Genomic DNA, 14289 nt, shown 5'->3' on the forward strand with positions numbered 1-14289 from the left:
CCGCCTTTTATTGTTTTTTTTTCCACAAGTAACTCAAGGCAGCTGACATAACTAATACTCTTTCCTCCTTCTATTTTCCTCACAACAACAACCCTGTGAGGTGAGGTGAGGTGAGAGAGAGGGGGGGGGGACTGGCCGAAAGTCACCAAGATGGATTCATGGCTGAGATGGACTTGAATTCACAGCCCTAGTTGTATGGTTGAATTGTGGGGTCCTTGATGCTCTTCAAGCTCAGTTGTTTTCTTGCAGATGTTTCATGACCCAACTAGGTTACATGATCAGTGCTAGAAGGGAATAGGATTTGAAGAGTGGAGGAAGAGGAGGAGGAGGAGGACCATGGGGTCCTTGGTGCTCTCTGAGTTTGCTGGTTTTCTCGCAGATGTTTCATGACCCAACTAGGTTACATCATCAGTGCTAGAAGGGAATCGGATTTGAAGAGTGGAGGAGGAGGAGGAGGACCATGGGGTCCTTGGTGCTCTATGAGTTTGCTGGTTTTCTTGCAGATGTTTCATGACCCAACTAGCTTACATCATCAGTGCTAGAAGGGAATCGGATTTGAAGAGTGGAGGAGGAGGAAGAGTAGTAGGAGGAGGACCATGGGGTCCTTGGTGCTCTCTAGGTTTGGTGGTTTTCTTGCAGATGTTTCATGACCCAACTAGGTTACATCATCAGTGCTAGAAGGGAATAGGATTTGAAGAGTGTAGAAGGAGGAAGAGGAGGAGGACCATGGGGTCCTTGGTGCTCTCTGAGCTTGGTTGTTTTCTTGCAGATGTTTCATGACCCAACTAGCTTACGTCATCAGTGCTAGAAGGGAATAGGATTTGAAGAGTGTAGGAGGAGGAAGAGTAGTAAGAGGAGGACCATGGGGTCCTTGGTGCTCTCTAGGTTTGGTGGTTTTCTTGCAGATGTTTCATGACCCAACTAGGTTACATCATCAGTGCTAGAAGGGAATAGGATTTGAAGAATGGAGGAGGAGGAGGAGGACCATGGGGTCCTTGGTGCTCTCTGAGCTTGGCTATTTTCTTGTGGATGTTTTATTACCCAACTAGGTAACATCATCCATGCTAGAAAGGAGTAGGGTTTTACTCTCTGTCGATATACTAGCAACCAGCCCTGTCAGTGTTGGTCTTCAAAATGTTTGGCAGGCTTTTCTTAATGCATATTGTTGGGATTCTTGTTATTTTGAATGCAGTGTAAACAGAGGAACCCCATCCTCGTGGAATAATTATGTGGGTTCTTTAAAGTCTCTCTTTAGCCGTTTTGCTCTTTCCTAGAAACATCTTCGCGCTGTGCTTGAGAAGGAAGAAAATCTCCCTGGGTTAGACCAGTCGGTTTCCGTTCCAGTTGTCAGTCCTTCGACTCAAGTTGTCCTAAAAGGTCTATTTATGGTCATCCAGTATCTTTTCAAAGAAAACCACCGGTCAGTAAAGGTCTCACTGCCCTTCTTCTTCTTTTTTCCTCCAATGTACCAACTGCGGTCCTCCGAATTCAATATACTTTCAGGGATTTATCTACATGTTCAGTTTGCTTCTCCTCAGATTTGCTGACGATTACCGAATTGCCCTGCAGCAAACTTTCACCTGGATGAACGAAAATCCACCTGAGATTCTGGATAAAGAAGGCTTTTTGGCCCGTCCTCAGAAAAGATCACGACGTAAAATGGCCGTGAACAGCCTCAACTTCTGGTGCTTGAATCCAGCTGTGGTAAGCCGTTTAGATGTGGTAATAACGTCTTGTGCTTTTAGGGACAAACAGACAAACCTAACAGTAACCCTTGGCTTCTGGATTGGCTGAATGGAAATCTTTGGTAGCATAATGTCAGACAAGAATAGAGGTACTGCAGTCCTTGACTTACAGTCATTCGTTTAGCGGCCATTTGGAGATACAGCAGTGCTGAAAAAGTGACTTATGACTGTTTTTCCCGCACTTACTACTGTTACACCATCCTCCTGGTCACATGATCAAAATCTGGAGGCTTGGCAACTGCCATGTACTTGCGACAGTGGCAGTTGCAGCCAGGGTCATGCGATCACCATTTGTAACCTTCCCAGCTGACTTCTCACAAACAAAGTTAGTGGGGAAAGCCAAATTTGCTTAACAACCATATTATTAAATGGGTGTTCTTTTGCTGTTGTTGGTTTTTTGCACTCGAGTCAGAACCACCAAGTGTTGTGATTCCGTGCCAGCCAGTGGACCCAGCAGCTGAGTCTGGGGAATCAGAGGAGGAGGAGGAGGGCCCTGGAGAGCCATCAGAGTCGGAGGAAGGCTCTGATGAGCTCCAGGACTTACAATCTGATAAAGAGCCTGGCCCTTCCACTCGTGCTCAGGCTGAGACCCAGCTGTGCTGGGAAGCTGAGTCAGACTCTGAGGACTCACAGCTGGAAGACATCATAGACACTCACAAACGCCGACAGGCAACAAGAGTAGGACAGAGGGAGGCAATGGGGCAACTCCAAGGGCGGAGGAGAAAGCATTGAGAAGCCACCCCTTGGGGGCTGCATAATAAAAAGGGAAGGTGTGGGCGGTGCTGGTTGCTGAAGGCAACCATTTGCAAAGGACTCAAGTTTCATGACATCATGTTCTGATTGCCTTGCCTGTGAACAATTCTCCGTTTGAATCGTGTTTTGTTTGCCTTTGTTTTGGGGACATTTTGCAGGTCTGTAAATATTAAAAGGGGTTTGTTTTTCCTGCATTTCCAGCCTACTTGTTAAAAGAGGGGTTTGTCCTTGTGAGTTAACAAGGACTCACATAGGCTGGGACAGAACACCGAGGCTCTTTCAGGTTGAAAGGATGTAGCCAACAACATCACCGTTGCCCCGGGGACGCCCATTTGGGGACTCCTTTCATGACCCCGGCAGGAGCTAGAGTGGAGGATGGGAGCTCAGCCCCACCCCTTAGCAGCTCTCGGGTCTCAAACGCCGGCTTGCTAACCTCCTGCCTGTGCTGCCCTGCTCCCCCCCCCACACACACATATGCACGTATGGCAAGAGTTCTACGGGTGCTTAGTCAACCCCCCCCCACTCCAAACAGTTCTCGGAAAGCACCCCTGTTGCACAGGTCCAGATTTCAACCTCAGTGTAGCAAGAGTCACTGGGTAACCTTGTCAAATGGAGACCCACAAAATCCAGGAAAGCAGTCAGGATACAAGGCACAGAACTGGGCATGTTGTTCCAGCAACGCTCGAGTCCTCAGGACGGGATTAAGTAGGTAACGCCAGTGCATCCCTTCATCCGAGGCGAGGCTGCCTCCTCACGAATAGTCTGGCTGACCCGCGTTGTGCCTGCCTCCTTTCTGCTCTGCATGACCTGGGAACAGGAGGAGGTGTGAACTCCACCTCTTCCTCCTCCTCCTCATTGAAAAGGGTCGGGGGCAGCTGCTCCATCAGGTTAGCATTCTCTGAGCCCCGATCCTAACCAGTATTTGGCTGCGCGCTTTCCTTTGCCGACTCAAACTCACCCTCCTCCTCTGAACTCGCCTCCGGAGAAGGTCCAGGGCGGGATCCCTGACCCTGCCCAGCGTTTCAACCACTCGAAGCACCGCGCTCCTACGTTATGAACCTAACAAATGCAGATGATTTGCTTATTGACTATGGCAAAACAGGTTGTAAAATGGGGTGTGACTCACTGAAAAACTGCCGTGCTTAACAACAAAAAATCTGCTCTCCAAGTTGAGGACTGCCTACTGTAGGCCTGTTTTGGGGATTTACAGATCTCTACTTGAAAGCCACAAACACGGGAATGTTTTGTCTATTTATTCTCCGTAGGCCTTCTCCAGTTTAAGCAGCGTGGTCAGATCCATCGTCTTAACCTCGGGAACGCTTTCTCCGATGGATTCCTTTTCATCCGAGCTCGGGGTGAACTTCTCCATTCAGCTCGAAGCGAACCATGTCATTAGAAATTCACAGGTAAGCTCTGTTCATTCAGCAGTCAATTCATTCTGAGGTTCATTCATTCAGTGTGCTGCAGCTGCCAACAAAGCCAACACAGTGCTAGGCTGCATTAACAGAGGGATTAGAATCAAGATCACGTGAAGGGTTAATACCACTTTACAATGCCTTGGTAAGGCCACACTTGGAATACGGCATCCAGTTTTGGTCACCACGATGTAAAAAAGATGTTGAGACTCTAGAAAGAGTACAGAGAAGAGCAACAAAGTCGATCAGGGGGACTGGAGGCTGAAACATATAAGGAATGGTTGCTGGAATTCGGTATGTCTAGTTTAATGAAGAGAAGGACGAGGGGGGACATGATAGCAGTCTACCAGTATCTCAGGGGCTGCCCCAGAGAAGAGGGAGTCAAGCAATTCTCCAAAGCACCTGAAGGCAAGAGGAGAAGCAACGCATGGAAACTCATCATCAAGGAGAGAAGCAACCTGGAACTAAAGGAGAAACTTCCTGACAGATAGAACAACTAACCAGTGGAACTCCTTGCCTCCAGAAGCTGTGAATGCTCCAACACTGGAAGTTTTTAAGAAGAGACTGGCCGGCCATTTGTCTGAAATGGTATAGGGTTTTCTGCCTGAGCAGGGGGTTGGACTAGATGACCTCCAAGGTCCCTTCTAACTTTATTGTGGTTGTTGTTGTTGCTGTTGCTGTTGTTATCATTATCTTTATATTTATCTATCTATCTATCTATCTATCTATCTATTTATTATTATTATTAGTGTTTAGGAAGACTTGGATGTTAAGATCTTTTTAAACGTACAAGTAGTCCTCAGTTTACGACAGGTTGTTTAGTGGCTGCTCAAAGTTATATGGACCTCCCCCAGGCTGCTTATGATCTGGATTCAAAGTTCCTCCCCCCCCCAGATGGTCACGTGATCACATTTAAGGTACTCAACAACCAGCCTGCATTTAAGGCCGTTTACAGGGTCTCATGTTTTTGTCAGAAATTGGCCTTTACTTCCAGCAAAAAATACCCACTACAGACAATGCATTGGCTTATGGACCACGGTGCTTGCTTAAGGACCGTTTCAAAAAAAGGTTGTAACGTTGGCCAACGTCCCATAGTGACCCGCTTAATGACCAGCATGACTACAATCCTAATTCCAGGCTCAATGACAGTGGTCCTCGACTTACGACCACAGTTGAGCCCCAAAATTTATGTTGTTAAGTGAGACGTTTGTTCAGTCTGCCTTGCCCCATTTTGCGACCGTCCTTGCCACCGTTGGTAAGCGAATCACCACGGTTGTTAAGTTACCAACACGGTCGTTAAGTGAATCTGGCTTCCCCCTTGACTTTGCCTGTCGGAAGGTCACAAAAGGGGATCAAGTGACCCCCCCCCGGGACACTGCGACCGTCACAGATACGAGTTAGTTGCCAAGCGTCTGAATTTTGATCATGTGCCCCCCCGTGGGGATAATGCAATGGTCGTAAGTGTGAAAAACGGTCATAAGTCAGTGCCGTTGTAATTTTAAATGGTGGCTAACGAACCGTTGTTAAGTCCTCCCAGCACTTTATTGCATGAGGTGGATCATCTCTGTCAGAATCCATTTATACAATCTCCTTTAAATCCTGGCTTTACCGTTTTCTTCAACCTGGAATTTCATTCCTGAATAAAATTTGCTTACCAATGTCCCCATTCATATCCCAACAGGTCTGGGTCGGTACCGTTGGAGCCGGCCCAAAACACAGGCAGCTACTGGCAACTTTCCAGCACACGGAAACTTTTGAGTTTCAAGATGAAGTTGGCGAGCTCTTGCTGTCAGTCTGTCGGACGGTACCACGTGGAGTTTTGTGCTTTTTGCCCTCTTACAAGGTAAAGCCCATCACTTTTTTCCAGAGAGGTGTGTGTGTGTGTGTGTGTGTGTGTGTGTTTTGTGCTTTGACTCTTGTTTAGAAAGAGCCATTTGTGAATTAAAAGATTCTTTCTTTTGGGGCAGGGGTAGGCAACCTGGCTGGCTCAGGAATTCTGGGAGTTGAAGTCCAGGAGTCACAAAAGAGCCAAGGTTGCCTACCCCTGTCCTGGGGGAAGTTAGCAGAAGATCAGCCAGGAGGTGATAAGCTACCATTGTTGAGGGGGGAAAAATGTGTGTGTGTGTGTGTGTGTGTGTGTGTGTGTGTGTGTGTGTGACATTTGTTAAGTGAGTCTTGGCCCATTTTACGACTTTCCTTGCCACATTTGTTAAGTGAATCGTCGCAGTTCTTAATTTACTAACACGGTTGCTAAGTGAACCTGGTTTGCCCATTGACTTTGCTCTTCAGAAGGCCGCAAAAGAGGATCACATGAGCCCGGGACCGTCGTAAACATGAGTCAGTTGCCAAGCGTCTGAATTTTGATCATATGACCCACAGGGATAAGTGTAAAAAAAAAACAGTCATAAGTCACCGTTTTTCCCCCAGTGCCGTCGTAACTTTGAACCGTCACTAAATGAACTGCCATAAGTCAAGCATCCAAATGTAAATGTAAGTTCATTTACTGACGGTTCAAAGTCTACCCGTACATCAGTTCCTTTTCTTTCCCAAAAAGGAGGTGGGGGGGGTAAGTCTGCTCCAAATCGGCCATTTTATCCCCTTCACTTTTACTACTCCATCAAATGGTGGCTTTTTGTATATCCGTTGCCGTCCAAAGATTTGATTCTGTCTACCGTTTTAAGCCGGCCCATTGATGCGAGCTTTAGTTGTGGCCATTTCAAAAAAAAACAAAAAAACAAATCGTGACTGATCCCAAAGTCTTGCAAGCCTTACCGATGGGGGCCGGCCACCGCGGTAAATTAACGCGAGCGATAAAAACATTTTAGTCAAATGGGTAGCTATCCGGGGAAGCACACATACCCTCCCATAAAGCAGAATATTATGAAGTGAAAAGATGACGCAGAAAAACCCGAGGTGCTTTTAAACGAGATTAAGATAAGGGTCCTTCAAGTGCCTGTCGCCAATCTGTCTCCTTTTAAATACACCCTGCCTGGTGTCTCTGCATCTTGGCCGTGATTCATTCAATATGTCTGCTATCCCAGGTCAAGAGGGATGGTGGTGAAAGTCTTAATTGTTTTACATCGCAGGGATGCTGCGATGGGAACTTTGCATGGTACCGATAGACCCCGACACTGAAATATTATTCATTTTTTATTATTATTATTGGGGAAATTTTGACCGTTCTCAGTGTTGAGTCTTCCTCTTGAAGATTGATTTGGTCAAGGGCCAGAGCACTAAGTATATGACGGTAAACACTTCTTGTAAAATAATTATGTGCAAGGGAGATGGTGAATGGCCATTTTTCATCCTGGCCGCGTCCACTTGGGGCCCTGGGAAAGCAGGCCCACGAAACCATGGGAATGAGCCCGCTCGGTTATTTTAAATTAAATCTGAAATCGGAGAAAGGAAAGTTTTACAAAGCACTCTTAGGCAACTGGTGAACTTTTTTTCTTGGTTCTTTGAAAAGGAACCCAGCCGTTTACAGGTGGTCCTCAAGTTACAACAGTTCATTTAGCGACCGTTCAAAGTTGCATCACTGAAAAAAGTGACTTATGACCATTTTTCACACTTATGACTGTTGAATTGCTGGACACATTGATGAATAGAATAGAATAGAATAGAATAGAATAGAATAGAATAGAATAGAATAGAATAGAATAGAATAGAATAGAATAGAATAGAATAGAATAGAATAGAATAGAATAGAATAGAATAGAATAGAATAGAATAACTAAGAGAAGTAAGGAGAAACTTCCTGACAGTTAGAACAATTAACCAGTGGAACAACCTGCCTCCAGAAGTGGTGAATGCTCCAACACTGGAAGTTTTTAAGAAGAGACTGGACAGCCATTTGTCTGAAATGGTATAGGGCCGTGGTGGCAAACCTATGGCACGGGTGCCACGGGTGGCACTCAGAGCCCTCTCTGTGGGCACGCGCGCCGTTGCCCCAGTCCTAGGCCTTCAGCTGGGTTTTATAAAACCTTTTCGCTTTAGGCCTCCGCCGCCGTGTACACACAAAAAAGGTTCAATCAATCAATTTCAGCTTCTCGCGGGGAAAAAAAAGTTCTCGCAAAGTTAGAATTGATTGCTTGAACTTTTTAGTCCCACCCAGTCTGCCATTACGACTGCAGACACGCCCACCCAATGGGCCATGCCCACAAAATTGGCCACACCCACCCAAAGGGCCATGCCCATCCGGCACCCGATGATACGTAAGTGGGTTTTGGGTTGCAGTTTGGGCACTTGGTCTCTAAAAGGTTTGCCATCACTGGTATACGGTTTCCTGCCTGAGCAGGGGGTTGGACTACTAGATGACCTCCCAGGTCCCTTCCAACTTCTTCTTATTATTATTAGATTAGATTAGATTAGATTAGATTAGATTAGATTAGATTAGATTAAAATAGAATAGAATAGAATAGAATAGAATAGAATAGAATAGAATAGAATAGAATAGAATAATATTAGAACACAACAGCATAGAATAGAATCTTAATTGAAATAAAGAATAGAATAGAATAGAATAGAATAGAATAGAATAGAATAGAATAGAATAGAATAGAATGAAATAATAAAACAGAATAGAATAGGATCTTAATTGAAATAAAAATAAAATAGAATCTTAATTGAAATAAAAATAGAATAGAAAAGAATCTTAACTGAAATAATAATAGAATAGAATCTTATTTGAAATAGTAATAGCATACAATCTTAATTGAAATAAATACAATAGAATAGAATAACTTTATTGTCACTTTAAATGTAGACTAATCAGCGTACATTAAAATAAAATTTCATTGCAATCAGCTCTCAAAGGGTAACCACCTCCAATATACACTATATAACATGACAAAAGATTATGCATATAACCACATACACACACACACATACTGTATATATATAACCCAGAGAAACAACACAGTCTAATGGGACACTAAATTTCATTTTTAGATTTTTCTCCTCCTTATTTGGAAAAATAAAAAAAAATCCCACCCCCCTCAGTTTCGTCATTGATTTTCATTTATGTTGGAGGAACACACTCATAACCTTAAGGGTATCCGAAATAATGTGGGAAATATTCAAATATGTCTCCTATTAGATCTTGAGTAGGAATGTTTCAGGTTGCAGGAAGAAAGGAGAGTGATCTGAATTAAGTTCAATAAATTACCCCCCCTTCCCTCCCCCACCCCCCACCCCCAAGTTAAAGAAGGCAGCCTGTTGAATTCCCCTGCTTTAAAAGCATGAGGCTTTGAGCACTGGCTGTTAAATGTGAGTCAATGGCAACATCACAAACTTTAAACAGAGGCCAAAAAAAAAAGCTTTTTCCAGAGTGCTGGGCTTGTGACGGGACCATTAATGAGGGACGAGAAGCTTGAATGCAATTTGCACGTTCTCAAGTTTCAAAAAGAGAGATTGAGGCCGCGCATGATTCATGCGCAAGACATCTGGAACTGTGCAAAAGCCACAGACATTGAGCAAGTGCAGTCCTTCCCCCCCCACTAGGTCTGACGGGGACCCATTTCCTCCCTTCCAACTTTTTTTTAAAAGTTGGAAACAATAAAACGACAATATCCAGATAAAGAGGGGGATGTTTTTTTGCGGTGTGCACATGTGTGTGTGAGAGAGACTGCGTGGGCTGGGAAGAAGGGGATGGCACGTGCAACGAGAGTTTGGAATTTCACGTGAATTGTCCTTAACTTTTGGACTCGCGCTCAAGTATGCAGATAGTCCTCGACTTACAACCGTTCATTTAATGACCGTTCAAAGTTACAACAGCACTTAAAAAAAGATTTATGACCGTTTTTTACACTTAACGACTGTTGCAGCATCCCCACGGTCACATGATCAGAATTCGGACGCCTGGGAACTGGCACGTGCAAGTAAGTCCTCAACCTAACAACAGTTCATTTAGTGACTGTTCGAAATTACGACGGTGCTGGAAGAAATGACATGGCTGGTTTTCATACTTAAATGACCGTTGCAGAATCCCCATGGTCATGTGATCAGAATTCGGAAGCTTGGCAACTGACTCATATTTATGATGGTTGAAGTGTCCTGGGGTCATGTGATTGCAATCTTCTGATGAGCAAAGTCAATGAGAAAGCCAGAATCACTTAACAACCGTGTTACTAACTTAACAAGTGCTGTGATTCACTTAACATCCGTGGCAAGCAAGGTCGCAAAATGGGGTGAAATTCACTTCACAACTGACTTGCTTAGCAATGGAAATTTTGAGCTGAATTGTGATCAAATTGTGAAGGACTCCTTGTACTGCCTTATCCGAGATTTGATGTACTCATGATATTTATCTAGTTATCATATAGGTTCTTCTGCTTGAGCAGGGGGCTGGACTAGAAGACCTCCAAGGTCCCTTCCATTTCTATTCTATTCTATTCTATTCTATTCTATTCTATTCTATTCTATTCTATTCTATTCTATTCTATTCTATTCTATTCTATTCTATTCTATTCTATTCTTCTATTCTATTCTATTCTATTCTATTCTATTCTATTCTATTCTATTCTATTCTATTCTATTCTATTCTATTCTTCTATTCTATTCTATTCTATTCTATTCTATTCTATTCTATTCTATTCTATTCTATTCTATTCTATTCTATTCTATTCTATTCTTCTATTCTATTCTATTCTATTCTATTCTATTCTATTCTATTCTATTCTATTCTATTCTATTCTATTCTATTCTATTCTATTCTATTCTATTCTATTCCATATTTTCTATTCTATTCTATTCTATTCTATTCTATTCTATTCTATTCTATTCTATTCTATTCTATTCTATTCTATTCTATTCTATACCACCTGCTGCCGGCGTCGACTCCCCTCCGCCCCGTGCGTTCCCACAGAGAGGGCCTCCTCAGGGTGCCTCCAGTCAGAGAATGTCGACTGGTGGCCCCCAGGGGGAGGGCCTTCTCTGTGGGCGCTCCGGCTTTGTGGAATCAGCTGCCGGTTGAGCTCCGGATGGCACCGGATCTCCGCTCCTTCCGGCGCGGGTTAAAGACCCATTTATTTGAACAAGCTGGCCTGGCCTGATGGGGAATTACTTAGGGTTTTAATATTTTTATATATATATTATTGTTTTTATTGTGGGCAATAATTTAATTCTTTTTAACTTTTGTACTTTTGTAGTTTTAAGATATGCCCTGTTCACCGCCCTGAGTCCTTCGGGAGAAGGGCGGTATAAAAATTTAATTAAATAAATAAATAAATAAATATTCTATTCTATTCTATTCTATTCTATTCTATTCTATTCTATTCTATTCTATTCTATTCTATTCTATTCTATTCTATTCTATTCTATTTTTATAAAGCTGTCCATCTCACAAAAGGTGCTTCTGGGCAATTCACCATAAAGAGCTAGAAAACTAGCAATATTGAAAACAATCAACAATTAAGCCATTAGTCTATAACCGAAAGGCAAGGACAGACTATCTTATGTTACAGGCAATGAAGCCACTTCATCAGCTCAACATTCCCTTGAGACTTTCAGGTCTGTTGACCCAATGAAGTTTTGAGAGATTTAAGGAAAGTTTACAGGGATGGAGCTGACCTTAGAATAACAGTGTTGGAAGGGACCTTGGAGGTCTTCTAGTCCAACCCCCTGCTCAAACAGAAGGCCCTACACCATTTCAGGCAAACGGTTGTCCAATCTGTTCTGAAAAACCTCCAGTGATAGAGCACCACCCAAAACTTCTGGAGGCAAACCGTTCCACTGATCAATTGTTCTCACTGTCAGGAAATTTCTCCTTAGTTCTAGGTTAGCCCCATCCCTGATCGTTTTTGATATTGCTAGCTTATAGCTCTTTATTGTGAATTGCCTCATCTCGGGTGGGGGTGGTACTGATGCCAGTTTACAACTCTTAGAATTCCCCCTTCGGGGCGATCCACTCTTCTGTAGAGGTTGCGTAAGTCTGTTCTGCTCTTTGCATCTGAGATGGCTTCAGTGGTTTGGGTCAGAGGCCCTCCTTTTGTGGACTTGTGGAAGTGGTTTGGGTTAGGGTCCTCCCCAGTGGTGGGATTCAAGTCCCTGAACAACTGGTTCTCTGCGTGGATGCAGGCCTGGGCCTCTGAGGCCTAGAACGGACTTCCGGAAGCAGCATCCCCGCACTTCCGGCGGGCCGTTCTAGGCCTGGGAGGCCTCCTCCAGGCCTGCCAGGCTTAGAATGGACTTCCGGAAGCGGTGTGCATTCAGCCGGTTCTCCGAACTCAACAATATTTTTCTGCCAAACCGGTGTGAACCGGCTGAATCCCGTCACTGGTCCTTCCCTCTTCTTTCAGTATCTGGAGAGTTGTTTTTTCCTCGGTTTTAAAAACTCTTGACCCAATGATAATGTGCAGTGGTTATCCAGAAGAGAGAGTTGGGCCCAGAGGGCAAAACCAGCATCTGAGAGAAAAAATTTATAAGAACGGACGTGCAATGTAGACATCGGGAGGAACTTCCTGACTGCCAGCTGTCAATCAGTAGAACATGGCATGGTTCCATTCTCCTCGACTCTTTAGGCAGAACCCAGAAGATTGTCTGCCAGAGATGCTTTAGCAGAATTTCTATGGTGGAGGCAGTTGGATTAGATGAGGGGTCTCCAAACTTGCCACTTTAAGACTTGTGGACTTCAACTCCCAGAATTCCATGCTGGCTGGGGAATTCTGGGAGTTGAAGTCCACAAGTCTTAAAGTGGCCAGGTTTGGAGACCTCTGGATTAGATTATTGCTAAGGTCTCTTCTGACTACATGATTGTCTTGTAGGCTTTACGTTACAAATGTATAGGTGTCTTTTCTCCTCAAAACACATGAGAAAGTTTTCTACCACAGTGATCAAGCAGGAGTTGTCTAGCTGGGCCTAGACGGAGGTGTGCAAATTGTTTCTCCATCCACTGGGTGCTGATTTTTCCCACATAAAACTTTTATTTGAGGGAGACTAGCAATTATGGGGTGGGGAAGGGAGAAATAGGCAGTGGGGAGAGATTTGGTCTCTTGGTCACTCAATGATAGTCTTTGAATATTATGCTGCAAAACTCGAGCAAACTGTCCCTTCCACATCTCAGAACAGTATCAATATAACAACAACAACAACAACAACAACAACAATAATAATGTTGGAAGGGACCTTGGAGGTCATCTAGTCCAACCCCCTGCCCAAATGGCTGCCCAGTCTCTTCTTAAAAACTTCCAGTGTTGGAGCATTCACAACTTCTGGAGGCAGGTTGTTCCACTGGTTAGTTGTTCTCACTGTCAGGAAATTTCTCCTTAGTTCTAGGTTGCTTCTCTCCTTGATTAGTTTCCATCCATTGCTTCTTGTCCTGCCTTCGGGCGCTTTGGAGAATAGCTTGACTCCCTCTTCTTTGTGGCGGCCCCTCAAATATTGGAACACTGCTTTCATGTCACCCCTAGTCCTTCTCTTCATTGGACTAAACGTACCCAATTCCAGCAACTGTTCTTCATATGTTTTAGCCTCCAGTCCCCTAATCATCTTTGTTCCTCTTCTCTGTACTCTTTCTAGGGTCTCAGCATGTTGGTATGATTTATAGATTGTCCAAATGACTCTGGATGTCTTCTCCTTAAAAAACAAGAAACAGAAATACAGATTATTTGGGTCCAGAAAATCAAGCCTTGGTGGAGCAGTGGGCTAATGCCTCCTTAAGTAACACCAGCTGCCTGCAATTAGTGCAGGTTCGCATCCCACCAGGCTCAAGGTTGACTCAGCCTTCCATCCTTCCGAGGTAGGTAAAATGAGGACCCAGATTGTTGGGGGCAATTAAGCTGACTTTGTAATAATGCCGCTTGGGGGGGTGAAAGCCCTAATAAGCAGGCATATACATAGAATGAAGGCTACTGCTAAGCTTGTAAGCCGCCCTGAGTCTTCGGAGAAGGGCGGGATATAAATGGAATTAAAATAAATAAATAAAAAACCGGTCCGCAAAAACAAGCAAAGCCCCATCCGTGCAATGCAGAGAGCACACAAAACCAGGCACTCTCCGGTCCGTGGAAAAACCTCTCTCCACAGAACCGGTCCCTGGTGCCGAAAAGGTTGGGGAGCTCTGTTCTAGAGCATAAAGACTATTTTAAGTGCAGGTCACATGATGAAAATGTGGGCGCTTGGCAACTGGCATGTATTTACGACGGTCGCGGTATCCCGAGCTCATGTGATTGCCATTTCAAAGACCACTCAACTTGTACTGTAAGTTGAGGACTTCAGGGAAGGAAGGAAAAATCATCTAGGATAATCTAGAACAGGGGTCTTCAAACTTGGCCCTTTTATGACTTGTGGACTTCAACTCCCAGAATTCCTCAGCCAGCCAGATAAAACATCGATAGCAAAAAGAACATTCTAGAGCAGACATGTCAAACTTGCGACGTCACGTG

General features: G+C 44.2%; 1 protein-coding gene across 1 annotated transcript in view; it reads left to right on the forward strand.

Moving 5' to 3' along the window:
* Positions 1 to 14289, forward strand: part of BRIP1 (BRCA1 interacting DNA helicase 1) — a 118359-nt gene that overhangs the window by 45579 nt on the left and 58491 nt on the right. The window contains exons 11-14 of the mRNA XM_081346670.1: positions 1275 to 1420; positions 1539 to 1704; positions 3764 to 3904; positions 5595 to 5756. Of these exons, the coding sequence (XP_081202796.1) occupies positions 1275 to 1420; positions 1539 to 1704; positions 3764 to 3904; positions 5595 to 5756 (615 nt within the window). The remainder of the gene's footprint in view (positions 1 to 1274; positions 1421 to 1538; positions 1705 to 3763; positions 3905 to 5594; positions 5757 to 14289) is intronic.

Source organism: Vipera berus (assembly GCF_964194415.1).
Source record: "Vipera berus genome assembly, chromosome: 1".
NCBI classification, from domain to species: Eukaryota; Metazoa; Chordata; class Lepidosauria; order Squamata; family Viperidae; genus Vipera; species Vipera berus.